The 27,942-nt window shown below is 48.0% G+C and overlaps 1 protein-coding gene across 1 annotated transcript; it reads left to right on the forward strand.

Annotated features, from left to right (window-relative positions):
- Positions 1-9,283: 9,283 nt before the first annotated feature.
- EIF2B5 (eukaryotic translation initiation factor 2B subunit epsilon) lies at positions 9,284-27,402 on the forward strand. Its single transcript, XM_063167150.1, has 16 exons — positions 9,284-9,436; positions 10,508-10,632; positions 10,981-11,166; positions 11,255-11,432; positions 12,628-12,708; positions 13,375-13,452; positions 13,533-13,845; positions 14,459-14,604; positions 14,897-15,032; positions 15,492-15,593; positions 16,237-16,344; positions 17,232-17,322; positions 18,101-18,224; positions 22,916-23,041; positions 24,497-24,607; positions 25,680-27,402. The coding sequence occupies exons 1-16, from the start codon at positions 9,284-9,286 to the stop codon at positions 25,743-25,745; spliced, it is 2,124 nt and encodes a 707-aa protein (XP_063023220.1). The 3' UTR covers positions 25,746-27,402.
- Positions 27,403-27,942: the final 540 nt, after the last annotated feature.

Consider the following 27,942-nt stretch of genomic DNA (forward strand, 5'->3'; position numbering starts at 1 on the left):
GGAGCAGTGAGTAATTGTCTGGGCTTGGGAGACTTGCTCTGTTCTGCTGCTGGGGGAGAAAGCCGAAGAGACAGTTGTCTCCTGCTTTCCCCTCCCAGAAAGAGTACAAGGTTTCATGGGGGTTCCTCAGACAACCTCCCTGAGTACATCTTGTTTTGCTGATCTAATTGCTTTTGCTTCCTCAGGAAGGGCTCCTGAGCCCCAGCAGCCACCCTGCACTGCTGTCACAGCCCCCAGGCTCCTCAGGAGCCCCGTGCTCCCCTTTGTTAGCATTGCTAACCCCAGCCCCTAGAGGAGTTGTGTGGGACTGGCACGGTGAGGGGTGGATGAGTGTACGGGTCCGGGTGGACTCTTGGCCCCTGAGCTGTGGATTAGAGCCACAGTGCAAGGAAGGTGGGTCTCAGTCTGGATGGCCATGGCACTTGTTCAATCCTCCTCTCATTGCTTCACCTAGTGGGACCATGGGGATGTCCATTGTGGGACACCAAAACATTTGGGACAAAGCCTAGGCAACAGCCTGGGTTAGCCATGGTGGAGCCTGCAGTGAAGATCCCCCAGAAGGAAATACTGATCAGTCTGAAACTCAGAGGCTGTTGAGGCTGCAGAAATGCCTGAAAAGGAAGGCGTATGTCTGGTGTGGGTTTGTTTTGCCACACAGAGCCATGTCATGTGCCTGTCCCATGTGCTGCAGGCGGGGACAGTCCCCCAGCTGTTCTGAGCTACAAATAGGAAAAGCCCCCTGTGTAATCATGGCTTAGGTCAACTGGAAACAAAGCACTCCAGCTGCTGTGTGCTGCTCTCCATCACGACTTGGGAGGACAGGAACCCTCCCAGCAGGGATGAGAACAGTGCTTGAAGAGTGGGAAGCAGCTCAAGGGCTTGCAGCCTGGTTAATTCAAAGCACAGCCCCACAACCCCACAACACTTAGAATAACAGCCTAATGCTGACAACCAGAAAATAGCCCAGCCTCCAGACTCCCTCTGCCCTTTCCCCAGGATGGGGAGTGCAGCACGTGGGAGCTATGGGATGTAAAGCCCTTGAAGCATCAGGACCTCCTCCTCCAGAATGCAATTACAGGGTGAGAGCAGGGAGACAGTGGTGAATTCTTGGGGTGGTCAGCAGCTTGTTATGTGACCACAACTGTACCACATCTCCAAATTGTGGCTCAGTTCCTCCTCCTAAGAAATGTGTGACTGCTGGGAACCATATGACAGAGGCAAAAGAGAGTCAGTGTATGAAAAGCAGAGCAAGATCTCGAACCATTGCTGGGCAGAAGATCCTCCCCAAGAGGGAGCAGCCTCTGGCTTCTTCTTAAACACAAAAGATTGAATAGTTTGAACTAAAGAAACATGCACTATTCAGACCCAGCTCCTTGTTGAAGTGAGGCGCATGTACCATCAATCACCAGCTGCTTCTAACTTGAAAATACAGCAGCTCCTCATGTGGGTGGGAAAAATGAGCTCCAGCATTGTACAGCTTTTGTGAATCCTACTGCTGCCTCCTCTGCCTTTAAAAGAGCCAGAGTCTGCACTCTGCAGTGCACTTAGTGTGGCTACAGTCTGGTCTAACTAAGTTCAAATCTCAGTGTTCATTTGTCACCTTTCTGTTTCCTCAACGTGTTTGCAGTGATGCACAGAGATGGTGTGAAACAGATTTTACTGCAGGCATTTATCAGATCGATCAGATAACACCCTGATGTCCTGGCTGCAGGCAGAGATAGGATTTAGATCAAGTTTCTGGCTGAACACCTGTGTCACCTGAAGGTAAGAGTAGGCCTGGGTAATGTCTCTGCAGGGAGAATCCCTGCACCATCCAGCTGTGGGGGGAAGAGCTGGGCCCTGCCTGTTCACTTAGAGCTCTGGGCTCTCTTCTTGCATCAGCACGGATAAGTTACTGCAGTCGTGGTACCTTGGGCTTACCTTTGCCCTGTTTTGCACTTATGTCATTGCAAACACCCTTTCAAAGTCCAAGCCAGGTTTTCACAGATGCCCCTACCCAAGAGGTAGTTACTCCCTGAACTGCAGGGGTCAGAGCTGTTGTTATCTCTAAGGACCAGGGATCAAAGCTGAGTATTATGGTCCTGCTAAGTGTGTTTATTCCCATATATAGTATTGGCACTGCAGTCCTGTCTGGAGTCCCTCCTTGGAAGTGGAGGCCCTCCAGTGGGGACAGACAGCCCCAGAGGCAATCCAGACTGGCTCTGACAGCATTCATCAAGTCTGGCTGGGTCAGCAGCTGTCTGAATTCTGAGGAGGGGGCGTATTCCTACCTGGTGGAGATCATAATTTTATTTCATCTCAGGTTTGTGACAAGAAACAATTTAGGTAACTATAAGGCAGCAGGTGTCAAAGCTTGTGATTGGTGGTATCACCAGTGTTTCAGATTGTGGTTGATTGCAAAAGGGTGAAAAGAAGTAGAAATAACACATCTGTTTAGTGCACCCAAGCCAGCACTGAAACGAGAGAGCTGCAGACAAGGGGAGACTGGGAAGCTGTTCCCAAAGAAAAAACATCCCAGCTGCCTGTGCCTAATACTCCCACTGATGTGACAGAAAAGTGATGGGAGCACTGAGATGAATTCCTCCATGTATCTTAGGTACAGACTCTCCTCACATGGCTGAGCACATTGTGTTATAGCATTATTAATTGCTTTGACTTGGAAGAAACAGAAAAAAATAATCTTTAATCTAAGATACTTTATCTTTTCCAGTGTATTACCTTTTCCTTGGTATCTACTACAGCTGGAACAACCACATCTACACTACTAGGGAAAAGGTCATTAATCAGCAACTTCCTTCAACTTTTCTGCAACCATATGCATGTTGCACTTTGAAATATATCCCTGACAAATTAAAAGAAGTGTTGGAATGAGTCCATGGGAAACATAAGTTCAGTAACCAGATCTGTAGTGTACAACATCTGTCAAGATAACGTGATCTCTCAGCAGCTTTGATGTGGTGGAAGGGGGCCACTGAGTTCCCCTGAGAAAGTTTGCCTTCATTCTCTCTATTAATTAGATCTGTAGGCAGCCTCAGCACAAAGATTTTCTAAATCAAAACCCTGGGTGCATGAACAACTGAATGGATCCTTGAAAAGGCAGAGTTAGTGAACATCACTCAGTTCCCAGACTTCCCTAGAAATGTGAGGCCCTTTGGGCTGAAAGTTCTAATAAATGTGGCTCTCTTGTGGAGCTCCAGGCTGGCAGGGAGAGAAGGGTTAAAGGAAATGTGGCCTCTCCTCTGAACAGGGCCTTGCAAGAAAGGCATCGATCAGAGCACAGATAGTGGTGCCTTGATCAAAGCTCCCCCTGACTTCTGGCAGACCAGGCAGTGGGAAGCAGAGCTGTCTCCTTCCTGAAATGATGCATCTGGGGCCAGCAGCGGGGAGAAGGCTGAGGGATGGACTCCTCCTCACTCAGCATCTTCTGGGGCAGCTTTAAGGGAATGCTGCAAAAGCCCTTTTCCTCCTTGGACAAGTTGAGGGATGAGGAATGCACAGGGGAGGAGCAGCCCCCTCTCAGAGCAAGGGAGCAGGAACAGAGCAACAATTCTGGCTGGTGCCTGCTCTGTGTTGGGGACATAAGGCCCCAGGTGGGAGGAAGTGGAGGAATGGGCTGGAGTCAGATAAATTGCTCTGGAAATGAGGGCCTGGGTCATACAGTTGCCAGCCAACCTGGATATTTGTCCTGGCTATTTAGAAACAGGGAGTTGCCTCCTTTTCCCTGGCAGCCCTGACTTGGCACCATGGGCTCCCTTCTCGTGATGCAGGTGACACTAGGCCTTGTCCCTGTACTGCTGTGCAATATGGCATTTCTCTGCCCATCTCCACAGTCCCAAGGTTGTGGTTACCCAGCCCCACACCTTTTTTTCTCTGGCTCAGCCCATGGATCTCTTCCTAGGACAGATTATTGAAGTGCAAGCCTGTCTGGGCTACTCTGCTATATTTCCTTAGGGAGTGCTCTTCCCAGCTTCTCTTGCTACACATATCTACACATATCAGAGCTGGAAATGGGTTAGCTGGGGAAACAGGAGGCAGCTCTGCTACCTCCCACCTTATGCACCACTGAACTGGGAAAAAGAATCTGCTCAGAGGCTGCCCCCCCACTTCACATGGCTCAGTGCAGAGACAAACAGGAGCACAAGACAGGGGGTAAACCCTGGACTAAGGTAGGGTTTGAAGGCCAGAGACTCCAGGGAAGGAGGGGTTGCTGGTGCAGCAGCAGTGCAAAACCTTCTATGTGAATAAGGAATTCAGAAAGTGCAGGGGAACTGTGCAGACTGAGGAGCCTTGCTCCAGGGTGTTCGTGCTCAGGCAGTCCCATGTGACTGGGAGTGCCTGTCCCTGTGACTGCTCCAGCACTGTCCCCCACGGGAAATGTGCTTTGCTCTTCTGGCTTAAGCAGCTTCTGGGGTCACACGGGGTGGCTGCCTCCAGGGACTGCTGTCCCTGTGGCTGGAGCACATGCCAAGCTCAGATGGCCGCTGATTCATTTTCCTCCCCTGGACAGGGTGTCCTCACTGAGGAGCCTGTGCCTGCCATGGCCAAAGCCTCCTCAGTGTCTGAGAGTGACCAGAGGGATGAGTCAGCAGAGGATGGGGCCAGGGCATGAGCAGAGATAGTAGAAGGGCAGCACACAGATGCTCCTGCATCTGCACCATCGTTACCTGGGCAAGACCATGTCTCTGTGTTGGACATGAGCATCACCATGTCTCATCTCTCTAGGGCTGGTGTTTCTCCTCAGGACAGCTGCTGGTGGGGGATAATGGAAGCAGTGTCCTGAAGGATGAATCACATCACACAGAATTTATCCATGAGCTGCCTAAAAACTCTGGAAGGAGCTATTGCTTGTTGAGGCCATGTGAAGCAAGAAAAAACACTGCAAGCAGGAGAAGTTGGAGAAGGCTTGGAATGGAAACTCAGCTAAAATATCCAAGGCAGTATATCCTACAGCTCAGCCTGTGCTATGAGGGGAGAGCCTGGGAACAGGAAAAGTCCCAATTAGAGAGAAGTTTACTCTGGGACCTTGCTGTGTTTTCCCTCTCATTTCAGGTTCCTGAGCTCCAGGCAGGGCTGGTCAGGGGCAGACAGACTGTCACATGGATGTCCCTTCTCTAAGTAAGTAGAGGGGCACTTCTGCTGCCCCCTGTCCCTCCAGGGAGACCTGTGCCACCTGTGGGGAACCTGCTCAGCTTTACATACCTGTGTGGTATCCAGAGACAGGGATGAACACCTACCAGCAGCACCCCTGTGCTGCAAATGCTTTGCTCCTTGAAAATGGACCCCTCCAGCCCCATCTCCATATTCTGGCAGCTGGGGAAGTGCTGATGCAGCTCCTGTCTCGTGTCAGGTCCCAGCTGGTACAGCAGCAGCTGAGTACAGGGAGTTGTGGTACCCAGAGCTGAGACAGCAGCAATGCATTCTCCCTGCTAGCAGGTGAGGGATGCTGGGCACATGTGGTGGAAAGGAATACCAGGGAGTTCAGCAAGCACTACCCCAGAGGAGCTGGAAACCCAGGGGGATGCAGACAGGGTGGCCTCATGTCTGGTTCACCTTCTCAAGTCTGTCAACCCAGGATCCAAGAGTGGACAAGGCCCAGCAGTTCATCTGGCAGAAACCTTCTGCTGAGAAGCACAGGAGAAGCCCAAATGAGCAAAGAGTAGATGAATAGCCTGTGAGTCAGTATCCCTGCTGTCCCTGCTTGGCCAGAGCGCAGGGCGTGGGAGGGAGGGAGGCAGAAGGGTTGGGGTGTAGAATCTGTCTGGCTTTCATGCTTACTGACTAACTCATGGTCTGCAGTTTTATTTTTCCCTGCAGAACTTGGTTCAGTGCTCAGGTAAATTTTGTGTCAGGCACAGAGTAATTCAGGTATATAAGAGGACTGGACAATGTCCTTGTCCTGGCCATTGCCTATCCCTACCCCCACGGCCAGGAGCTCCTCCAAGGGTGCTTGGGGCAGGCAGATCCCACTATAGACCTGCCAAGTGAGCATCAGCTGTCCTGGGTGAGTCCAGGACACTGCCCTGAGTGCCCAGGGCTCTGTCTGCCAGGGTTCATGGCCTGCCCCTGTCACCTCTGCCACTGTGTGGGAATAGCCCCAACCAAACCAGGCTCCTTGCCAGCATGCAGTGGGCCAAGAAGAGCTGAGTTTAGGCACTAATTGCATCCCTGACCTGGACCTGAGATGACAGAAGTCTCACAGCTCTGTTGAAGGCACAGAAGGATGCTCTAAGGGCATCAGAGCTGCTGGCACCAGGCAAGACATGTGAGAGGAAATGACCCTCGTGTTAGGTACATGGTTCTTTCATGCAGATTTCCTGTGATCCTCCTCATTGCAAGTCTCACCACTCTGGGGACCTCCTGATTCCACTCAGCCCCTGTGGGGCCCTAAAGCTGTCTAAGATAGGACCAGACCCAGAGCTACCTGCCAAGGCTTGGAGGCGCCTCATGGGCCATTGTGTCTGCAGAGAGAAAAACCAGGAAATAACCAAATGCTTAGAACCAAATGAAAAGAAAAAAGGGTTTAAAATGCAGGAGCAGGGACCAGAAAGATGTCCCAGAAAGCAGAGCATCCCCAACAGGCTCATCATTCCCAGAGTTGGTGTATGCTGCCCTGTCCAGGGCATGTGCTTTGTTCCGGGATATCCAAGGATGAGGCAGCAAGGAAAAGTCCCACAGTCTCTGTGTCTTCCCACCACCCTGCCCAGCCACTGTGGGATACTGGGATTGACAGACCTCCAGTCAAACCCAGTTCCATCTCATTTCAAGTTGCATGAGGTAATTTTAGTTTTAAAAGCTCCCCTGGAATTACATTGCTTTCAGAAAATGTTTGGCCTTGGTGCTGCTGGCCTGCAAGTTCCTGGTGAGTCCAAAGGAAAATGTGTCTGCAAAGCCTGAGGAAAATTTATCAAGCTGGTTTGAGTTTAGTTCATTAGTAATTACCTTGATTTGTCTTCCCCTGTTCTTGCCAATTTACCAGGGCAACGTCTTGGAAAGTCGCCTCATTTGGAGAGAACAGGATGTAATTAGCCAGATAATCTGCTGATTCCCCTGTCAACCTCTCTGTGCCCGGTCCCAACACACACAGTGGCTGTGCAGGCTGGATCAGACCTGATTTCTGGCGCTGTTTATGCACTTAGTGCCACACGGGCAGGAATTAAGATGCTGTCCTGCCCTCAGGCAATGACAAATCCACCTCTTGGATCACTCCTCAGGCTGTAACCCCTGGACTGAAACCATCTGGGAGCTTTTGTTCTGGAGTTAGTTCCTCTGCCAGGGCAACAGAATTCCCAAGGGTATGCAGATACCTATTTTTGAAAAGGATGAGATTATTTACTTCCCATGGGCAGCTCATTTCTACTTTCTTGCTGTGTCCATCCTTGCTGCTTTTTTCCAGACCACTAGCTAAGGTCAAGCGACTCAGCCGCAAGTTGCGGCACAGCAAGGGCTCAGTCACAAATCACCGGGCACAGATGGCACCACCTAAGTGATGCCTGAACATTTTAACTGCTCAGGGAAATTTCAGGGAATACCCAATGCTGCAGAGTCCTTCAGGAGACAGAGGAGACTTTGTTTTCTACATCAGTCCTGGACCTGCAATTCAATCAGGGGGGAGGAATACTGCATGTTGTCTGTTACAGCTTTCTTCCCTTTACTAAAGACCTCTCAGCAGTGCCACGGGGGCTGTACAGCACTGCCCATGATATTGGGGCAGTTTTGAGAGCAGTTATTGCTCTAGGTCTGTGGTTAAGTGGTGCCTCCCTTAATTTCCTTCCCTCTGCTCATACCGTGTGCCTTGGCCTGATAAGCACGCGCCACCTTCCGCCCTTGGGAGAGGCCCTGACACAGAGGTGGGGCTGCAAATGCCCTATGTTTCTCTCAGACCACAATTGAATTTGAGACTCTTTGAGTCTTTGGCTTGTCACCCAGCAGCAGATGACAGCAGTGAGGACCAGAGCAGGGTGTCACAGTGGGTCAGTTTGTGGGGACCAAGGGGCACCAAGAGAGGCTGGTGAGGTGACAGAGCAAGGGCTGTGACTGCCTGTCCCAGTGGAGAGGGGCAGAAATGTGACAACGGGGCAAGGCAGTGAGCACCAGGTCCTGCAGCAGCTAGCACTGGAAAGGGCTGTCCGGCAGCCAGGCTCAGGGCTCTCCATAGCCCTTCTGCTGCCATCCAGCTAGGAGCTCCCTAGGGAAGTATTTTAGCCTGTTTTCCTGGATTTGAATGTAGGGTTACCACATAGCTTTTCCTCGGTGACAGGCGAGCAGGTGACGGTGGTGTGTGGACTGTGCCAGGCAAGTCCTGCAGCCCAGGGACGGGCGACAGGGAAAGGCAGCAGAGGGCCCAGCTGAGGGCATGTTTTCTGTGCTGAGGGCTGTACATGGCCCATCCCCTTCTGAGGACCAGGACAGTACTGAAGCACAATCAGAGCTGTGTGAGGATGGAGTCTGGGCTGGGGCAGGAATGGCTGCAGGGGATCGGGAATCCGTGGAAGTGACAGTGTCCGAGCAGGGGGACAGACAGCACTGCAGCATCCCAGCTGCTTCACCGAGCTGAGGGGAAGAAAAATGCCGCCCCCACCCTCAGAAACCACATCTCCTTTCATCCCATCCACTGTGGAAAGGTCTCTGAGCGGGCTCCGGGGGGGTCCGTCAGGGTCTGCGGGTTTTGGGGACAGCTCTGATGGCAGGGGTGAGCTGTGCGCTGACGGGCTGCTTCACATCAAGGCTGTCCTTTGCAGGAGAAGTGTCTGGGCATTTGGGAACGCAGCACAAACACGTAGCTGCTAGGAAGTGTATCAGAAAACTTCACTGTTCCCAAAACCAGACACCAGCAGGGTCACATCAAAGTACTACACACACCCCCGAGACCACCTGGGGCTGTCTGTGGGGACATCCAGGCCTCCCCCAGGCCGAGTCCCGACCGTGCCCCGCCATGGCGGGGAGCTGCGCTGCTCTACCTCCGCTCCCTACTCGGGGGACGGCGATGAAACGCCTCTCCCCGCTCCTCAGGCCGTGCCACGGCGGACCTTCGCTACGGAGGTGATGCCGGGAGGAAGGACATGACGGGGAGGCAAAGAGCAGCTCTCGCCCCGCTCCCGCCCCGTTCCCGCCCCGCTCCCGCCCCGCTCCCGCCCCGCTCCCGCCCCGCTCCCGCCCCGCTCCCGCCCCGCTCCCGCCCCGCTCCCGCCGGGACGCGCCGCCCCGCGCTCTTGTGTCCCCGCCGGGCGCCCGTTGCCGCTCCCGTCGCGAGCGGAAGCGGAAGCGGCGGCGGCCGCGTGCGGCGATGGCGGCCCGCGGTACCGCGCGGCGCGGGGCGGGCGGGGGGTCCGCCCGCGGCCCCGACCCGCAGGAGGAGCCGCCGCCGCCACTCCAGGCCGTGCTGGTCGCCGACAGCTTCAACCGCCGCTTTTTCCCGATTTCCAAGGACCGGCCGCGGGTGAGAAATCCCCTCTGGGTGCTTCTGCCTGCGCCGCGCCGGTGCCTTCGGGGCCGCCTGTCCGGTGTGCACTGTCCCCGGGAGACCGGGGCGCGCAGGGGTCTGGCGAGAGGCCGGGCCGGGTCGGGAGGGGGAGAGGCTTCTCCCGCGCTCCTGCGCTCCGGCAGCTCTCGGCCGCAGGAGTTCGTGTCCCCCGCAGGGGAGGAGGCGAGGATCGATCGCTGCTGTATCGGGCTCTCCGCTTTTCCATATGGCGTGGGAGCTGCGCTACCGGCTCCTGGTCTGCGGCTGGTGCGGGACCGGCAGCGGGTTTGGACAGGCTTGTTTCTGATAAAGGAAAGAAACGAAATCTTGGCCCTTGCCAGCTGTAATGAGTGAAAGAATATGGCCAGAAAAATGGATGGGGGTAGTGCTTTAATTATCCATCTCAAAAGGCTGTGTGTTAAAAGAACATAAAAGGCTTCTGGAGACTTTAGGTCTAAATAATTGTCTCACCTTATTTGCTGATTAAGTGTTGGTGGTGCTTGTAATTATACACGCGAGCTCAGGCCTGAAATGAAACAGCACGAAAAATGAATTGAGGAATGGTATGCCATCACTCAGGTGTGACTCAGTAATTCAGTTTAATAAGTATGAGTTGAATCTCAAGTCAAGAGAGTACTCACTTCACTTTAGGTTGGGGTTTTGTTCCCCTTGTTTAATTCTGGACAATCATATTACTATGGCTTCATCATTCATGTCTGACAGGTTTTTCTTGAAGCAGTTGAAGCCTGAGTCAGGGAATCAGCACTTTTCCAGTCTCTGTCATTTATCTGAGTCTTCTTGAACAGTTTTCAGTGATAACTTCATTTTGTATGCCTTCCTTTCTGAACTGAGGATCTGCCCCTAGAAGATCACAAATTAGCTCTTACTGTTTAGATCAACTCCAAAAGATTTTTATAAAACCTGGTGGGGCAGTTACTTGTGTTATGTTTCTGAACATTATATCCCCAAGCTGGAAGGGGCTGTTTCTGATGTTGGGGTACTGAGTGTTTGTTCAACTATCTCTGTGGTGTTATGGTTTTTTTTCAGGCTCTTTTACCTATGGCAAATGTGGCCATGATTGATTATACCTTGGAGTTCCTAACAGCAACAGGAGTGGAAGAAACCTTTGTTTTCTGCTGTTGGAAGTCAGCTGAGATAAAAGAGCATTTGCAGTAAGAATCTCTTACTCTTTCCAGTTTTATCATGGAACGTATTTGTCTGCCCTCCAACAAGCCTCAGAGGTCTCACTGATTCATATGAAAACTGTAAGAGACACCCTTTCAGCAGTGGTCTCCCAGCATATCTCAGAAAGGACTGTCCCTGCTGCAGTGTTAGAAGGCTTGAGTGTTGTGGGACTGCTCCTCAGTTCCCCTTCTGAGCGTACCTGAGCCTGGCAATAGCAGGCTCACTGTCACAGCACTCCCTTATAGGTGTGGCACTCACTGGGGACACTGTGTCCTAGTGTGTCTGTGGGAACAGCCTCTTTATGCCTTCCTGATGGGTTTTTTCCCTTCTTCCAGAAAATCCAAGTGGTGCCGGCACACGTCTCCCAACAAGGTGCGCTTTGTCACCTCGGACCTGTACCGCTCCCTTGGGGACGTGCTGCGCGACGTGGACGCCAAGTCCCTCGTGCGTTCCGACTTCATCCTGGTCACTGGCGACGTGGTGTCCAACTTCAATATATCCAAAGCCCTGGAGGAGCACAAGTAGGTGCTGGAAGAGTGAATGTTGCCTGGTGTGCTGCGGGAGTAGCTCCCTGAGGAGTGTTCTCATAGCTGTGCCCTCCTTTTTCAGGTTGCGTCGTAAGATGGAAAAGAATGTGTCTGTGATGACGATGATATTCAAGGAGTCCTCGCCTGGCCACCATGCCAGGTGCAAGGAGGATGACATTGTTATTGCTATGGACAGTGCCACAAACCGTGTCCTTCACTACCAGAGAACGCAGGGGCTGAAGCGGTTCCGCTTTCCTATGGTGCGTCTGGAGCGTGGCAGGTGGAAAAGGGCTGTGGTAGTGAGGCAGCCCACCCAGGGAGATCCTCCCTGAGTGAGGGCTGGGGAGCTGTCCTAGCTGCTCCTCCTGGAGGAGCAGATGATAGGAAGTAAAAGGGGGTAAATGGCTTTTTTCCCCCTTGATCTTTATTTGAGGCCTGGTGAAATCATGCTGGGACACGCATGTTTGTGCCTCATTCCAGTTTGAGCATGAGGCAGATGATTTCTCAGAGTTCAGGTTTTGACCTTTATTTCCTTGCCATGATATAAAACAAGGGAGGGAGATGATTTGTGATATCGCAGAGACTCCCAGTTTGGGGTGCATATACCACTAGCATACATAGACCATTTTTACCAAATCATTTAGGTTGGAAAAGAGCTCTGAGATCAGAGTCCAGCCTTTGATCACCACATTATCAACTAGACCATGGCACATCCAGTCATTTCTCTAACACCTCCAAGAGTGGGACACCAGAACCTCCCTGGGCAGTCCATTGCAGTGTTTAACAATCCTTTCCTTTTTGAAGTGTTGTTGAGCCTGACATGGGGTGGAATTACACCACCTTTTACCTATTTGTTCACCTAATAATGTAGTAAATGCTCTGTAAATGTCTGTGAAGGCACTTTCTCCATGAGACAGATGGACTAGATTCTTTCTTCAACTCATAACTAAGGCTGTGATTGTATAATATTCTCATCCCCACATCAGTAATCAGGAGGTTATTTCATGTCTTCAAATGGAAGTACAAACCACCACAGAAAACAAAAAAGGAAAAGCCAGAAGAAACAAAACGCAACAATACAAAACTGACCCCCAACTGTAAAAATTGTATTTGGATTTATCAGTGGTTTTTTGTACAGTTGTAGCTCCCAGAGACTCCCAGAGGTAAGGAACCTCATCAAAAGTGATTGTTGGAAGTACAAGGTGTTTCTGGGAGACCTGCACTGTGTAGGAGCAGGGGCAGTCTCTGCTGGCTGACACTCAGCTCTTTGTGTGGTCAGTCTGTGCCTGCTAAGATTGGGTCTAGTGCAGATTGTAGATTTCTCTGGTCCTCAGAGAAATCTACAATTTCAGCTAGTTTAATAATTCAGTCAATACTGCCCCTGGCTTATAGAAGGCTTTTGGAGTTTGATACTGCATGAGGCACTCAGGTCACCTGAATTTTTTCCTCTTTCAGAGTCTATTCCAGAACTCTATTGAGAACGTTGAGGTGCGCCATGACTTGCTGGATTGTCATATCAGCATCTGCTCTCCACAGGTGAGCCCTGCCCTTCCACGGGTCCCAAATCCAGTCTGTACTGCTCCCTTGGTACTGCTGAGGGTGTGTGCAGGGTGTGTGTGGCATGAGTACCAGGTTTGGGAAACAGAACTGGCTGAGCTGATGGCCTGGGTGACCATGTGGTGGAACACATGGGGGGGTCAGTCTGTTTCTGGCATCCACTGCTCAAGCCCAGACAGAACTACATGGTGGGTGCATCCAGAGACTGGCTGGTTTGGTGCAGAATGAAACTATTTCAGAAATAAGTTATTTCCCTTTGGATATAATAACATCTGTGGAGCAGTAGTGGTGGCTGTGCTGTGGAGAAGTGTCAGTACTTTTAAGCTGGTACCATGTTAGGGTAACATTCAGGGTTATTCTAGCTAAGGCTCGCTAACATAGATAAAGTTTGTATGCAGCCTTCCTTTGGGGGTGGAACTACAAAGTGCGGCGGGAAAACTGCTTGGAAATGCTAAAGCAATGTCTTGCCACTTTTGAAATCAGAATCTGTTAATTGATTCTGCAGGAGTAGTAGGGGGAGGAGATGGGAGGGTCAATATTCCTAGCAGAAGGAGTCACAGCTTTATTCAAGGCAAGACCATCACTTTCCTATATTGTATAACTTGGCTCTAACTATAGTATTTCCATGTACTTTACTCCTGGCAGGTGGCTGAACTGTTCACAGACAACTTTGACTACCAGACACGAGATGACTTTGTGCGTGGCCTGTTGGTCAATGAGGAGGTAAGGAGAGGGTTGTTACAAGGGAGATCCTGTTACTTTGCCTTAGAGAACCCTCTGATTTGCCTCTGCCTGTCTGCCAGGTCCTGGGGAACCAGATCCATATGCATGTAACAACAGAAGAGTATGGTGCTCATATATGCAACCTGCTGATGTACGAGGCTGTGTGCTCTGACATCATCCGGCGCTGGGTTTATCCTCTCACTCCAGAGATGAACTTCACTGATGACAAGAACCAGAGTTACACCCACTCTAAACACAACATTTACCGAGGGGTGGATGTGAGCCTCGGCCATGGCAGCGTGCTGGAGGAGAACGTCCTCATCGGGCAGGGAACGGTCATTGGCAGCAACTGCTCCATCACCAACAGCGTTATTGGGCAGAACTGCAGGATAGGTGAGTGCAGGAGTGGGGGCATGTGCCAGCCGTGCCAGGCCGGGGCACACATTTGCTGGAATTCACTGTAGGATAGGTGAGTGCAGGAGTTGGGCATGTGCCAGCCGTGCCAGGCCAGGGCACACATTTGCTGGAATTCACTGTAGGATAGGTGAGTGCAGGAGTTGGGCATGTGCCAGCCGTGCCAGGCCAGGGCACACATTTGCTGGAATTCAGTTTTTAAAGTGCGTTTTGCACTGATAGGTGGGTACTGATTGATTGCTAATGGGGAGAAAAGAGAAAAGCTTGGTTTTCCAGCAGAGGAAATACATTAAAGTTTCCAGGGTACCATAATAAAGCTGGAAAGTACTTCATGCAAATTAGTTGTTTCAGCAGCAGAGAATGCATGACCTTTACTGATCTAGTGTTATCAACCACCACCATCCTGCAAATGAGGGACATCTGTCCCCATTTTCATGAGCTGTTACTTCCCCTATCATGTAACATCCATCATGCATCAAGGGGGTTGGGAGTCAGTAAGATGTAAGGCTTAAGTAAGCCAGTAAGACTCAGCAGTGTCAGAGAGCACCAGACATCCTTCCTCAACATATTTGTACTTGATGGTGTGTAACAGGTGATAAAGTGACTTTGCATGGAGCTGTTCTGTGGGACCGAGTGCACATAGCAGATAATGTGGAGATCCACCATTCTGTTATCTGTGATGAGGCTGAAGTGAAGGAGAAAGTAAAGCTAAAGCCCCACTGTGTGCTCTCTTCTCAGGTGAGCTGATTTATGTCTGTTCTGCTTTCTGCCCCTCCTGGCAGGTCACTTATCTTACACTGTACTATTCCAGAACACAGGGCTTCCCCAAGCCTTTTTGCAGAGGTGGAGATTGTGCTACTGCTCCCACCCTTTTCTTCCCTCTGCTTGGCTGGGGCAGTATAATATGGAAAGTGGCAGTGCTGGTGTCTTCAGTTACACTTATTAGTGACACCTTGTCTGCAGCTGCTGGTGGAGGTACAAAGGGGCAGTCACAGTGTTTGTTATTAAGATGTGTTTCACATATTTTCAGGTAGTAGTAGGTCCTGGCATCACCCTGCCTGAGGGAACAGTGATCTCTCTGCACCCCCCAGATGAGGAGGAAGAGGATGATGACCAGTTCAGTGATGATTCTGGTGTGAACAAGGAGAGCAAAGTGAAACTGAAAGGTATGAGAGTCTCTGTCTCCATGCACTAAAGCTGTGCAGAAGGATTTGTCTTCCATGATCTTTTGGGGTCTTTACCAGCACCATTCCAGACACTGCAGTGCCAGGGTAGAGCTTAGAGCTGCATTCAGCCTGGAACCTATGGGTTTTCATCAGGGCAAGCAAGGATACTCAGCTGAGTCCAAGGGCTTTGTCCTTGTGAAGTGCTGTTGCTACAGTGTGGGTTTGTCAAGGGATCTAAACATGGTCTGCCAAATGTTGCTGCTGTAAGAAGGAGTAAGTCACTTGTTAAGGCATGTGAGGAAATGAAAGCTGAAATCCATGTGCATCTGCAGGAGTCCCAGCTCCCTCTTGATGAAGGTTCTTCAGGGGCAGTAACATGCAGGTTATACAGTCTATTTCATCTTTGCCTGTAAGCAGGTATCTGCTACATCCACACTCTGACTGCTGATTCTTTTCCAGGTTACAATAAAAAGGATGTAGGCTCAGAGGGCAGAGGCTATCTCTGGAAAGCAGATGACAAGAATGAAGAGGATGAAGAAGAGCAGAGGCAAAGCCTATGGGGTGAGGAGAAGTTTAGTGTGGTCACCTGGGGCTGAGCAGACAGGTGTGTGTTGGGGAAGCCAGCCAAGTGGGATGCTGGTGATTGTGTCTAGAGGAAGACCTGGGCTTTGTGAAGCAGACTGGCTCCAGATAACAGCTATGTGTGCAGGGAAGGTGAGAGTTAAAAGCAGGTTGTGGACCAGATTCTCTCTACCTGTGCTCTGTGGAAGGTGGTTGTTAGATATTTGCCTTGCACCAACACACAGAGCTGTGTGTGCTGGCAATGCTGCACCATGGGGCACCAGCCCCTCCCTCAGATGGGAATATGCTTTGGCTATTCCAGGTGCTGCTGGCTTTCTTCCTGCCAGTGGCAGTGTCTGCTGACATTGCTCCATTGTGACTCAGCATTCTGCACAAAATGCAGTTCCTTCTGTCCGTGTCCTTTGTTGTCTGCCTGCAGACTCCCAAAAATCCCATTATCCTCGTGCCAGCTGTAGTGTTCCCTCTGCAGCAAATCTAATCATCTGGGCCTGTAAATAGAAGCTTCCTTGCAAGGACAGATAGTTGCTGACTTGGTTGGGAAGTCCCTGGGACACCTGGTTCCTCGTGGCATATGATGGTTGCAGCTTTTGAGTGCTGAATGCTGCATCTTGTCCTTCCTCAGGCCCAGCTATGCCCTCAGAGGAAGAGAGTGAATCTGACAGTGACCTGAGCATGGGCTCTGAGGAGCCAGACAGTCGGACAGCTTCCCCTCAGCTGGATGACATCAAAGGTGAGATGGCCTCTGAAGAAGTACAGTGATTCTGTAGATACTGCAGTGTGTGAGGTTTGTGCTGCCTTCTCTGGATGTATTGGAAAATTTGTGCACCTCTGTGATATGTTGTTTCCTGATCTCACTTCCTGCATTTTCTACAGAGTTCATTAATATTCCCTGTATCACTGCTGGGTTAACCCAGAGCAGTCAAGGATAAGAAACTAGCAAACAGTCTCCATCTTCCTCATTCCTCATCACTGGACCTTCATGAAAGAACCTCCCTGAGTTTTCTGTTTAAATGGCAGTGTCATTGCCCAATTTTAGAGACTGTGGAAGGTCCACTAGAGTTTCTCTGTATGGACAGCTTAGTACTGTAATCACTCTGGAGAAGTAAATGTCCTTGTAGGAGTTTCCTCTTTAGGCAGAGATGTTTTGGTTTTCTGTTTTGTTGTGTTAAGCTTACCTAGATTTGAAAGAGGTTCAGGCCAAATTGGAAAAACCCAAAAACTCTCTCATGTTGGAATATTGCCTCAAAGGAAATAAATCAATAAATTTTAGATTTGAATTAATACTTTCAGTTATGGGAAGTGAGGTTTGTCTGAGTAGGAAAGGCTAGATTGTGAAAGTATAATAGAAACTCTGCTCTAAAAGGCTGCAGAGGTAAATAGCTTTGTACTGGTTTCTGTGGATAGATCAGTGACATGTAGTAGGTGGTTTCCTTTGTTTGAATTATATCCCACTATTTATAAGTATAGTTGCTGTGGGTTTGTGTCACTGTACAGAGAGCAAATAAACATCTGTGTCAGAATGCCTTTTTTGTGAAGGGCATCATTCCTTCAGTAATGAGCAGTTTGGAAATCTGTGCTTTTCCCTCGTGTCTAACTGCCTGTCCTTTCTTTCATTAGTTTTCCAGAATGAGGTTCTGGGTACGTTACAAAGGGGTGAAGAAGAAAACATTTCCTGTGACAACCTGGTCCTGGAAATCAACTCCCTCAAGTGAGTTGGGGATGTCCTTAGGGATCCTTGGGGTGTCCTTAGGGGTATTGTCCCTTATGCTGAACAGTTGGGATTGACAGCAGGCATGTCAAAAGAAGAGGAGAAACCACGTGAATTCCCATTGTTAGACATTTTATCAGTAAGGAGCATGAGAAATGCAGCTTAGACATCATGACTGAATGACAGCAGGAGTTGATGGGGAGCACCAGCTGCACCTCTAGCATCCTTGGTGATTAGGCTTTTCCTGCCCCCTCTCTGTAACAAGAGATTGAATTGCTGCTGAATAACTGTGCACTGAAGAGAAAAGGCCAGTTCTTGGCACGACTGCCTGGAAGTTCATGCAGGGTCTGTTGCTCTGGGCATTGCAGCATTCAGCCAGCTGCCTGCAGCTGGGGCTGTGCTGTCGTGTGACTTGTGCAAAGTATTTTTACAGCAGCAAGTCTACAACACATATTTAGAGTGCCTTTTATTTAGTGTTTCTCAAATCCAAACCTGTGTGCTTGCTTTCGTGCAAGAGCATTCCTACAGCACTCTGCTAAATGTGAGGGTGCTGTCCCTGCAGCAGCTTCTTCCAATTGTGATAACAGATTTTCAGGACCTACGGCCTTGTGCAGAGTCTGATGCAATACAAAGTGATTTTATTATCTGAATATTTGGAAAACCAAATAAACAAATAAGAATATGAAAATCAGATTTTCTACTCTTATCTCTGTGAATAGCCACAGTCTGCAGAGATCAGACAGTGTGAAATGTTGAAATGTTGCCTTTTTCATTTTAGGTATGCATATAACATTAGCCTGAAGGAGATGATGCAGGTGCTCAGTAAAGTGATCCTGGAGTTCCCACTGCAGCAGCTGGATGCAAACCTGGACTCCCAGAACTATTTCTCAGCATTACTTCCTGTGAGTCCTGCTCCATCTGACTCTTCTTTGGGCTTGTCTCCTAGTGTGTAACAGTCTTTCTGTGTGCCCTAGGTAGTTCCTGCCTGAGAAATCCCTTTTGTTTAACCCTGGAGCCACTTGAACTCCTTGAGTTCATGAGCCTCTTTGTCTTCTATAGAAATAAAAATGAACTGAAACTGTTGTTCCTGTTTGACAGAGCTCAGCTGAGACTGTAGGTGTGGGAGCTCTAGTTCAGTACCTGTGGTTGTTTCTGTTGCCTGTGTGACACAGTAGAAGTGCATAATTTGTAAAAGAGAAAAGAGGAGGTCTGTTAGAGATGTCTTTACAGGCTTGAATTCCAGCAACCCAGTCCCAATCCATCTCAAGTCCTGTCCCTGGGGCAATGGGGAGCACTCCTCTCCCAATGGGATCCTTTCCAAGGTCTTATTTTACTGCATACCATAATTGGTGCCAATTTTTTTTCCAGCCAAATGCCAAGGCACGGTATTGTTGTCTTTGTGCAAAGATAAAGTTCTGCTTTATTGCTAGGGACGTGGGTTGTATAGTTGGGTGTACCAATTTCAATTTCCTGCCTTATGGCAGAAAAAATAGGGTAGGACCTGTTTTAAAAAGCAGATAGTCTTCTCTTAATGGTTTTGTTCACCCAAGCTGAAGTCATTGTAGTATCTTTGTCTCCTTGTTACAGTCCATTTATGTATTTGACTTTGCAAACTACAGATTCTGAAAATGCTCTTTCAGAATGAATAGGTCTGACACATGTTTGGGACAGACTACTTCAATTTTTTTAGGACTACTTTTTTTTTAGGAGATTGAGAGGAACACTAGACTTCCTCATAATCCTTTCTCTGAGGAAGTATGTGCTTTCAATTGATGGGAAAGAGTGGAAAACTAATTCTCCTTTGTGTAGGTGTAAGCATGCTACTTAACTTACCTCTTGGACATGTGGAGATGCCTTCTGCAGAAAACATCCATGTAAACTGATCTGTTCTTCAAATGGCTTAGTGAGGTTTTGCTGCTCACTCTGTTTAAAATCTGCTTGCTTTTGTTCATTTTTCCAGACTGTTTTCTTGAATAGCATGTCCTGTCCTTGAAAAAGAGAATTGAAGGAGGAGGACTGAAGAAGATGTTGGAGCAGGTGTTAGATTCTGAGTTGAAAGCAGTTCATCTAGACAACAGCTTGTGTGGAATTCGTAGCTATATAGGATGGGGTTTTTTAATCTCAGCTGGGATATGACATCTCTTGGTCTCTCAGATTAGGCTCTTAACTGTAGCATGAGTGGGAAAGGAGAATTTCACTGCAGCACTCAGTCAGAAAATGTTCTAGTCTGGGATTAAGCATATAAATGCATGAAGTTTTGTGCAATTGCCCCAAACCCCTAGAAGATGAAGACAGTGGTAGTAGGTGAAGAGTTTCTCTGGGTAACTTTGTCCATATCTTTTTCATCAAAGGAAAGTTAATGCTCATGTTTAGCAGCAGAGAGAACAACTCAGCTCACCTTTTGTGAGAAGTAGTAATAATCAAAATGTGATGTTAAGAGTGGCCATGTGTCATGTCATGTGCAGGTGGCATTTGTCTAGGCAGGGAATTGTATTCATTTATGAAAAAATTACCCTTAGATTTATCAAATAGAGCCAGGTGTCAAACCAATTGACCATCATGGCAGCCACTTTCTCTAGATTCTCCCTTGTAAAGAACAACCAGGAAATTTCTTAGAGAATCCTTCACTGTGTTCAGGATTGCTGTGCTGGCTTTCTGCACTGCATTCAGCATGATCACAGTGTCCTGGTGAGCTACAGGTGTGTTCACTTGCACTCATGGTGTTTGTCACTGTTACAATAACCTAGTATTTGGGGTGAGATATACCTCAAATAGATGTAGTGACCCAGCCTTCAAAGGCTTATTAAACACACATCACTGTTCTTCTGAGACAGCAGCTTTGTGTATTTACCAGCAGTGGTCTGCAAAAAACAGTTCTTCAGGTAGAAGTTGTACAGCATCTGGAACAGTGGCTTCTCTGCAGCTTGCAATTCCCTGGTTAGAAAAAAGTGCACTCCATTAATTTACTAATTCTTATTTACACTCTGCAAATCCCAAGCACAGGCTTGGAATAGGTTAGTAAATAATGAAAGTAGTTGTTGCTGAAGTTTGCAGCTAAAACTGCCTCAGGCAATAGCAGGTTTGGGCTGAGAGTTGCTCATGATGGAGTAGTTATGGAAAAATGTTATTTTGTGTGAGATGGGGCTACCTGCATTCTGAGAGTGATGGGTATCAGGAGCCCAATGAACCTTACAGACCTCTTTATGTTTCTCACTCTCTTTGTAGCTCAACTCTGACCAAGAGATGCTGAAATAAGATGAGTTGCTTATATAAAACCTATGGTAGAGCAGTCCCAGGCAGCTCAGGATAGGAAATTGTGGGAATGCCATAGTTGTGATGTATGATTTGACTTGAAACCACACTATGTGGTCTGAAGTGCTGGCCCCTGAGCATGAAGCTCTGAAGTGTTGCAGCAATTTTAGGAAACAAGCATCTGGTAAAGGATATGCCCATGGGTATTTTTTTCAGATGAAACATGGAGGCTTGACAAATAGAGGTATCCAGTTTGATGTGTGTCAGAGATCTCGTTCAGCTCTTGTGCAAGTTGTAAAGCAGAGAAGGTGCAGAAATAGACCTTTCCTAGAACTACAGACCTTTCCCAGAACTGGGATTCTCTAATGGAGTGCATGTGAACACACTGTGGGATTGCTTATTTGGAGACCAGATGGATTTCTGCTGTCACTGAAGCCATTTATGGTGATCAGCCCAAATGCTGTTGTGGTCTAACTACCCCCACCAGCACCAGTTACAGTGCAGTGCATGTTCTCAACTCGACATGGTATATTTTTTCTTCTTTCCCTTTTCCAGCAGCAGGCACGCTGAGTTGAGTCCTGGGGTTGTGAGTGTTTTCTGTATAAATAACCTGCTTTCAGAAACTCAGTAGCTTCTGGTTAGGTTTGTGCCTGCTTATGATTTAAAGGTGTTAATAGAAAGGTATTACAAAGTGTTTCTTAGCCTGAAATAAACTTTCCAGTAGGATAACTTTCTTATCCAGTAGTAATAAGAATGGGGAGATGGTTGTAGAGGAGGGAAGAGTGTTTAGCAAAATACTTAATGCTAAAGTACCTCCTGTAAATATGCCACAGAACCCTCAGTTGTTTTATTATCATACCATGATGATCAGGATCATTTTATGCTGTTACTGTTGTTCCTCAAACCAGTCAATGTACCACTGTACAGATGAGTTTGCTTGGACTAATCCCCTTCTTTGTTTCTGCTTGAGGCATGCAAGTTCCAGCAGGGTTGCAGATCAGATGTGTCTGCAGAGGTGATGGAGTGCAGTACTACAGAGCAGATGAGCCCTGTTACTGTTTCCTAGCTGAGGCTGTCTCTGGTGGCCCACACCAGCCTGGACTATCCCCATAGCCTGGGTTGTAGCTCTGCTGTGTGTCCTGGAGCTCCCCCTCTCCCAGGTCTGCTACCTGTTAACAGTTATCCTGGACAGTAAAATGCTGATTAACCCCAAATTTACATGACTCAGAGCTTCATCACACCCCAAGCCCCTGTGAATTGCAGTTTCCCTTCAAAACAAACCAGATTTGTTCTGTAAGGAGACTCTGCTGAAGGCACAGCAGACCTGTGTATCTGTGCAGGCATGCCAGGGGTGTAGTTCCAGGATCACCTGCTGTTGAATTACTCCATTTAAAAAGATGTGGAACTCTGATTTAATTTCCTACAATGCTTTTGTAGGATGGTCAGGTCATGATGTGGCCAAAGAAGAATTTTTGTATCTTATCCAAGTTCTGATACCTTTTAAAATTTTTATGGATTGGGATCTAAGTATTACCTCCTATCCCAGATTCAGGTCAGTGTGTGCTGCTTTGCAGAGCTCCCTGCTGCATATTTCCCAGATATGTACAACAAGGGAAAGAGCTGTGGGGGACTCAGAAATATTGTTTGAAGAGGCAGCACTCAAATCATTAAACTTAAGACTTCAAGAAAAATAAGCCTTGGAGGAGAGAACAACTAATAGTGTAACAACTTCTTGTCCTTTATCCTTCCCACTCGTTCCCTGCAGCAGGCTTCAGGATCCAAACAAGCCTCTGGGCACACAGCAAATGTGTGATTTGCACTTAGGGGCTGCTCTGACATGTTCCTGTTTTAGGGGTGGTTGTTTTTCACTGTTCAGTTCTACTCAGCTGGTAATTAACCTGGCATTATCTTTTTCTATGTTTCCTTATTCGTCCTTCTGCTTTGAAGGAAAATTCCACTGAAATGTCAGCTGCTCTGTGGGGGGAGGCTGTGAGTAGCATGTAGGTATCTCTCCTTATCAGTCTGCAGTGAAGAGATTTTGTTTGAACAACAGACTCCATTGAACAACATTCATTGTGATGATCTGGTATTCCATCTAGAGAGGCAAAAACAGGAAAGCTAATAGATATTCTGAAAGCTTAGTAAAACCAGGTTCTCTTCTCGCATGTGAGACTCAATATTATCTGTTTCATGGACAGAGAGGGTCAAATACCTGAAGTAGTTAGCTGAATAGCTTCATAAAATGCTTCCCTGGGTCACTTGGTGTAACACAGCTGAGACATGGGGCTGAGTGCACCCATCCATCTCAGCTCAGGAGCTCTTCTGTGTTTTCTCCCTGCAGCTGTTGAAGAACTGGACCCCATTGTTTAAGAACTACATAAAACGAGCATCAGATCACTTGAATGCCTTATGTGCCATTGAGGAATTCTTCTTGGAACATGACAGTCTCTGCACATCGATAGCTAAAGTGAGTATCCTCTCCCAAATCTGTTTTTGCTAGATTCACAGTGGAATGCATCCTATTTACATCATCACCTCTCTGCTTTAAGGGAGAGAATTTTGGAGTCTCGGTGGAGAGGGGTGTGTAGAAAATCCATTTATAACAATTTCTTAAAAAAAAAAAAATAATTCTGTGTCTGCCTGTGCCTCTGAGGGAGCACAGCTGAGGGTGAGTATTAATTACCAGCCTGCAGCCTGTGGGGAGCTATTATTTTGCAGCTTCTAACATAGATGCCCTTGTTGTGTGACACTGGAAGAGGCGAGGCCAGAGACTCGCTCTAGGAAGAGCTTCATTTCCTTTATCTCTCCATGGTCCCTGGGATCTCAATGCTAAATGGTTTATCCTACTTTGGAGTGCAAAACACTCCAAAAGCTGGGAATAAAAGTGGAATTTTATTCAGGCTGAGCTAGTTATGAAATAGGGAGTAAAGGAAAGCTGTCATGTGGCTTATTATCTGTCTCCCTACTAATATTTTGTCCCTACATTCTGTCTGCCTTATCACATGGAAACCATTTGACTTGGATTACAAGGCTCCTTTAGCAGCAACTCAGGAAGCCCCTGTATGTTTTGGAGGAGCTCTCCTAGAGCCTGCTTAACTCTTGATTCCTCAAAAAAGAGTAATCTTAACTTCTCCTACCAGTGCTTCTGGCTGATGGCAAAGCACTTAGGACTGGAGCCAAAAGCCTTCAGTTTGGTGAGCCAAAATGTCCTTGAATTACAGCAATTGTTTGGCATGTGTCCATTGTTCTAGGGGCCTGAGTTTCCCTAGAGGCTGGGAATTGAAGTGACACTTTATATTTGGAGTTGGCAGCCAGCTTTGTTAGCGCTCTGCTGCAAGGAGGCCGATGCAAAGTGCCTGCTCTGCCTGAGCACAAAGGCACCCTGAGAAAGCCTGATGGCCTCGCTCACAGGGCAGGGGCTTGAGCTGAGCAATGACCAATTGCTTTGACACCTGCCATAAGGCACTGCAGAGAGAGAGCTGGCAGGAGGAGGGGCACAGCTGGACAGGTTCATGCTCCTCTGCACATGTCACTGCTGAATGTGAGCCAGCATCAGTTGTTTGTTGGATCTGCTTTGGGGATGGTGTTTGGGTTGCTTTAAAAAGAGAACTTAGGTCTTGAACTGATGTCCTTTGTGACCCCTCATTGCCCACTGCTCTCAGTCCTACCCAGCATCCTCAGAGCTGATGCTGATGGAGCTTGAACTTTGACTCATTATGTGTCACAATATCTGTCAGGAACATAAGGCTTGGTAGGAGAATCACGGTTATTTTTAACAGTAGAAGGAAAATGAAGCAGACTGAGTGCCTTCTGGTGAAGACAGAGCTGAGAGACACAGATTACGTGCAAACTTTGTACTTGGACATGAGCTAGTCCCAAAAGAGTTTATAGAGAGCCTGTTGCTCTTTTCTAATTGATGCAGGTGTTGATGACATTTTACCAGCTGGAAATTCTGGAAGAAGATGTAATTCTCAATTGGTTCTCTTTGCGGGACACGTCTGACAAAGGAAAGCAGCTTCGTAAAAACCAACGGGTGAGTCCCAAAGGTGTTGGGAGAGGCTGGGCTGGGGGGAGACAGACAGACAACAGCTGCTGTAAGAAACTTCCAGTAAAGTTTGGTGTCACTGTCACCTTCTGTAGAGCAGCTGCCATAACATGGTAGGCCAAGAAACACACCAGTGCACTGAACACTAATCAACACAGATTTGTTCTCCAGAACAGTTTCTGTGCATTCTGCCATAATCATCCTGTTTGGATAAGGAATGGAGGTAGTGTGAGGATTGTTTCTAGTAGGCTTTCTGTAGCACTCTGAGGCCAGCACTTTCTGGAGTAGCAGCACGGTTTCTCTAAGCCAACACCCACTTGAAATGGGCCTTAGGCCAATGCCCTGTGTGCTGGCCCCATGCAATTCCTTTGAAGCTTTCATTCCTGGCTCAGCAGTCCCTTCACATATATTTCTAAGCATTTGCTGTACTGAGTAGTTTCATTTGGCTTCTGTTGCAAGGAGCATATAAACTTCCCTCCTCCATCAGGCAGAACTTTGTGCTGCAGTTTGGCTGAGCCCTGTTCCAGTCTTCCTCCCTGGATCTGGAAGAGAAGTAGAGGGAAAAAACCATCTAAAGAACAACTTTGTTCAAGACCTTTGCAAAGTCAGCTATTAGTATAGGTCAGCAGTGCTTTCAGCTGCTTGTTCAAGCCCAGTTAAAATGTAAAATGAGCTGCCTTTTTAATAGCAGTTTCTGAGGGACAAGTTTTTTCCCAACAGAGTTTTCCTAACATGTCAGCTAAGGTGCAGCTGCCATCTCTTTGCCCTGAAGCTCTGAAAACCTCTCAAGCTTTTGTCTTTTTGCTGAGTGTTGGAGGGATTGTCTGACTGGAGCAATCTCCTTTAGGAATTTAATCAGTCTGCATTTGTCTGTGGCTTTTTCCCAGTGGTTTTTCACCTAATTGTCTCTTGCTCCCTCAAACTGCCTCCATTTCTGTTTCTCCTGGAAATACTTTCTTGTGCATGGTGGTCATGCTCACTCACACAGTGTATTGGTTGAGCATTTCCAGGATCTCCTAGATGTCAGTTGTTACCCAATTATGTTTCATTCTCTCTGCAGCTCCAGAAGTTTATCCAGTGGCTGGAGGAGGCAGAGGAGGAGTCGTCTGACGGCGACCAAGACTGATATGGTGGCTCAGCATGAGAAGAGGCTCTCACTGCCTTTCTGGGCCAAGTGGGCAGGGCAAGATCAATGCCAGTGCATGGTGTATAGATGTGGGGCCTGACATCGAAGTGACTGACAATCCCATCATTAATTCAGTTGTGTGTTCCCAACTTTGCCACTTCCCTCCCTCCCTCCCTCCCTCATTTGCACCTTATGTTGCAACCCAGTATAAAAACAATAAGGGAAAAGCAGGAGGCGGTGATACCTAAAATCCCTCTGGAGCCTGGATATGATGTACTATAAGCTATCTTTTGGGAGGTCCTTGTTACTAATACAAAGGGAGAGAATAGATGCAGATGTATACAATGCCCCTGTAGATCTAACCATCAGGGTTGTGGAAGAATGGTGGTACAGCTGAGGTATTTGGAGTCATTGTTGCTTCTGGAGCTAAGGGAACTCCTGCTGAAGAGACACCGGCAAGGTTGGTCAGTAAGAGCATGTGGATTAGGATCTGGAGTGCAGGACTAGAATTCAGGAGTTCTTGTGCCTAAAGAAGATGCAGCTGTCTGAGGACGCCCAAGGCATTTTGCAGCCTAGAAGGCACTTCTGTGATCTTTCCAAAAGGGAAAATCTCTTGCCATCTGCCATGCTAGGATCTAACACAAATTGCACAATGGAGTTGGTAAAACCATGTGTTTCCTGTGCTGTAGAACTGGGGGTGGTGTGTGCTCAGCTTCCCCACAGGGTTGGTTGATGGCTGTACCGATCACCATATCCTGCATGTGATCGTTCTTCTGTGCCCCCAGCTTAGCAGACAAGGCTTAGAGAAGTGTCTGTTTCCTAATTTTTTTTTATGAAAAGGGAGCAGAGGTGCCTAGCTCCTCGTGCTGCACCAACTACACTTGTATTTTGCCCTGGGGGCTTTGACTGCACCAGTTGCTTTGAGGAGAATGCAAGTTACTAAGTTCTGCTCCAGTGTGAAAAGGAGCAAGTGGTATTTCCTTCAGCAGCACACAGCCTGTGTATCCACATGATTTCAGTTATATAAGCTTGCTTACTTCATGGCCGTTTATTTATTTGAAACTTCCCTCAGACAGCAGGGAAAGTGCTGCAGACCCACTGTGAGGCTCTGCAGCTGCAGAGCAGCTCGGCAGGCAGCAGGGAGTGAGTGTGCCTCTGGCTCACAATGTGTGGCAGCAGCAAGGCTCTTAAGAACAGCTTACTTGGAAGTGTCACTGTGCTGCATTCTCCCTGCTCTCAACAGTGAAAAGGGTACTGCAACCATCAGCTTGTGTTCATAGGTGGGTTATTTGTTGGATGTGCTGACCTAGCCTCTGCCCCTTCAGGAGGAGCATGGAATAAATCCTTTGCAGGGGGAAATGCACTGGAGCTGCCCACTCAGGATATTTACTTGGCCGTTCCGTGGTGCCACAATTGTCAGTGAGGGGACAGCATTGGATGCTGGAGACCAGGGACACTGCCTCTAAAAAGCTGATGTTCAGGCAGGGCCATCTTGTGCACTCACACTATCAGTTGCCAGGATTGTGCATAAATGTCCTTGTTTTCTGACATTGCAAACTCAGTCTTGTAAATGTTGGGGAAATAGTTGGTATCTGAATTTTCTGTATCTGCCAATATTTAATTCAGGGAGCAAATAAAAACTATCCTGGTGTTACCATCTTGTTTGCTTTTTTTGACTTGAAATTGTATGTCTCCAGTTTTACATGCCTGAGCAGTGCTTCATGTGTAAGTTAAATAACTCATCACTGCTTTTTCCTCAGATTTTAAGCACACAATAGCCAGGTAGGAAATCAGCACAGCATTGCATTGGTGAAAGTGTTTGATGGAACTCATGAGCCCTGTCTGCAGCTAGAGAACAATTCATTAAAACTTCTGAACTTGGAATCCTGGAGTGGGTGAGGTTTGGTTTTGTACAGAATTATGTTGCAAAGATGAACCTTAAATCCAAAGAAATCTGTTATCATTTGTCATTATGGGAATTTATAGGAATGTTGGCTGATACGTCATGCATTGTGTCCTCCTGATGCTGGGAAATAAGAACTGGCAGAGGCAGAGAACTGGCAGAGGCAGCTACAGAAAAACCATTTACAAACCTGCTGCAAGACTTGGTAATTTTAAAATCTCCTTGGACATCTCAAATATTATTTTTTCCTTTTACAGGGTAAAGATTGGCTTAAGAATAAATTTAACATGTAGT

The sequence above is a fragment of the Melospiza melodia genome, chromosome 12, assembly GCF_035770615.1.
Source record: "Melospiza melodia melodia isolate bMelMel2 chromosome 12, bMelMel2.pri, whole genome shotgun sequence".
In the NCBI taxonomy this organism is placed as follows: domain Eukaryota; kingdom Metazoa; phylum Chordata; class Aves; order Passeriformes; family Passerellidae; genus Melospiza; species Melospiza melodia.

Coding starts and splice junctions, on each gene's coding strand:
- EIF2B5 (XM_063167150.1), top strand. CDS start 9,284: ATGGCGGCCCGCGGTACCGCGCGGCGCGGGGCGGGCGGGGGGTCCGCC. Junction 9,437..10,507: donor TTTCCAAGGACCGGCCGCGG/GTGAGAAATCCC, acceptor GTTTTTTTTCAG/GCTCTTTTACCTATGGCAAA. Junction 13,453..13,532: donor GCCTGTTGGTCAATGAGGAG/GTAAGGAGAGGG, acceptor CCTGTCTGCCAG/GTCCTGGGGAACCAGATCCA.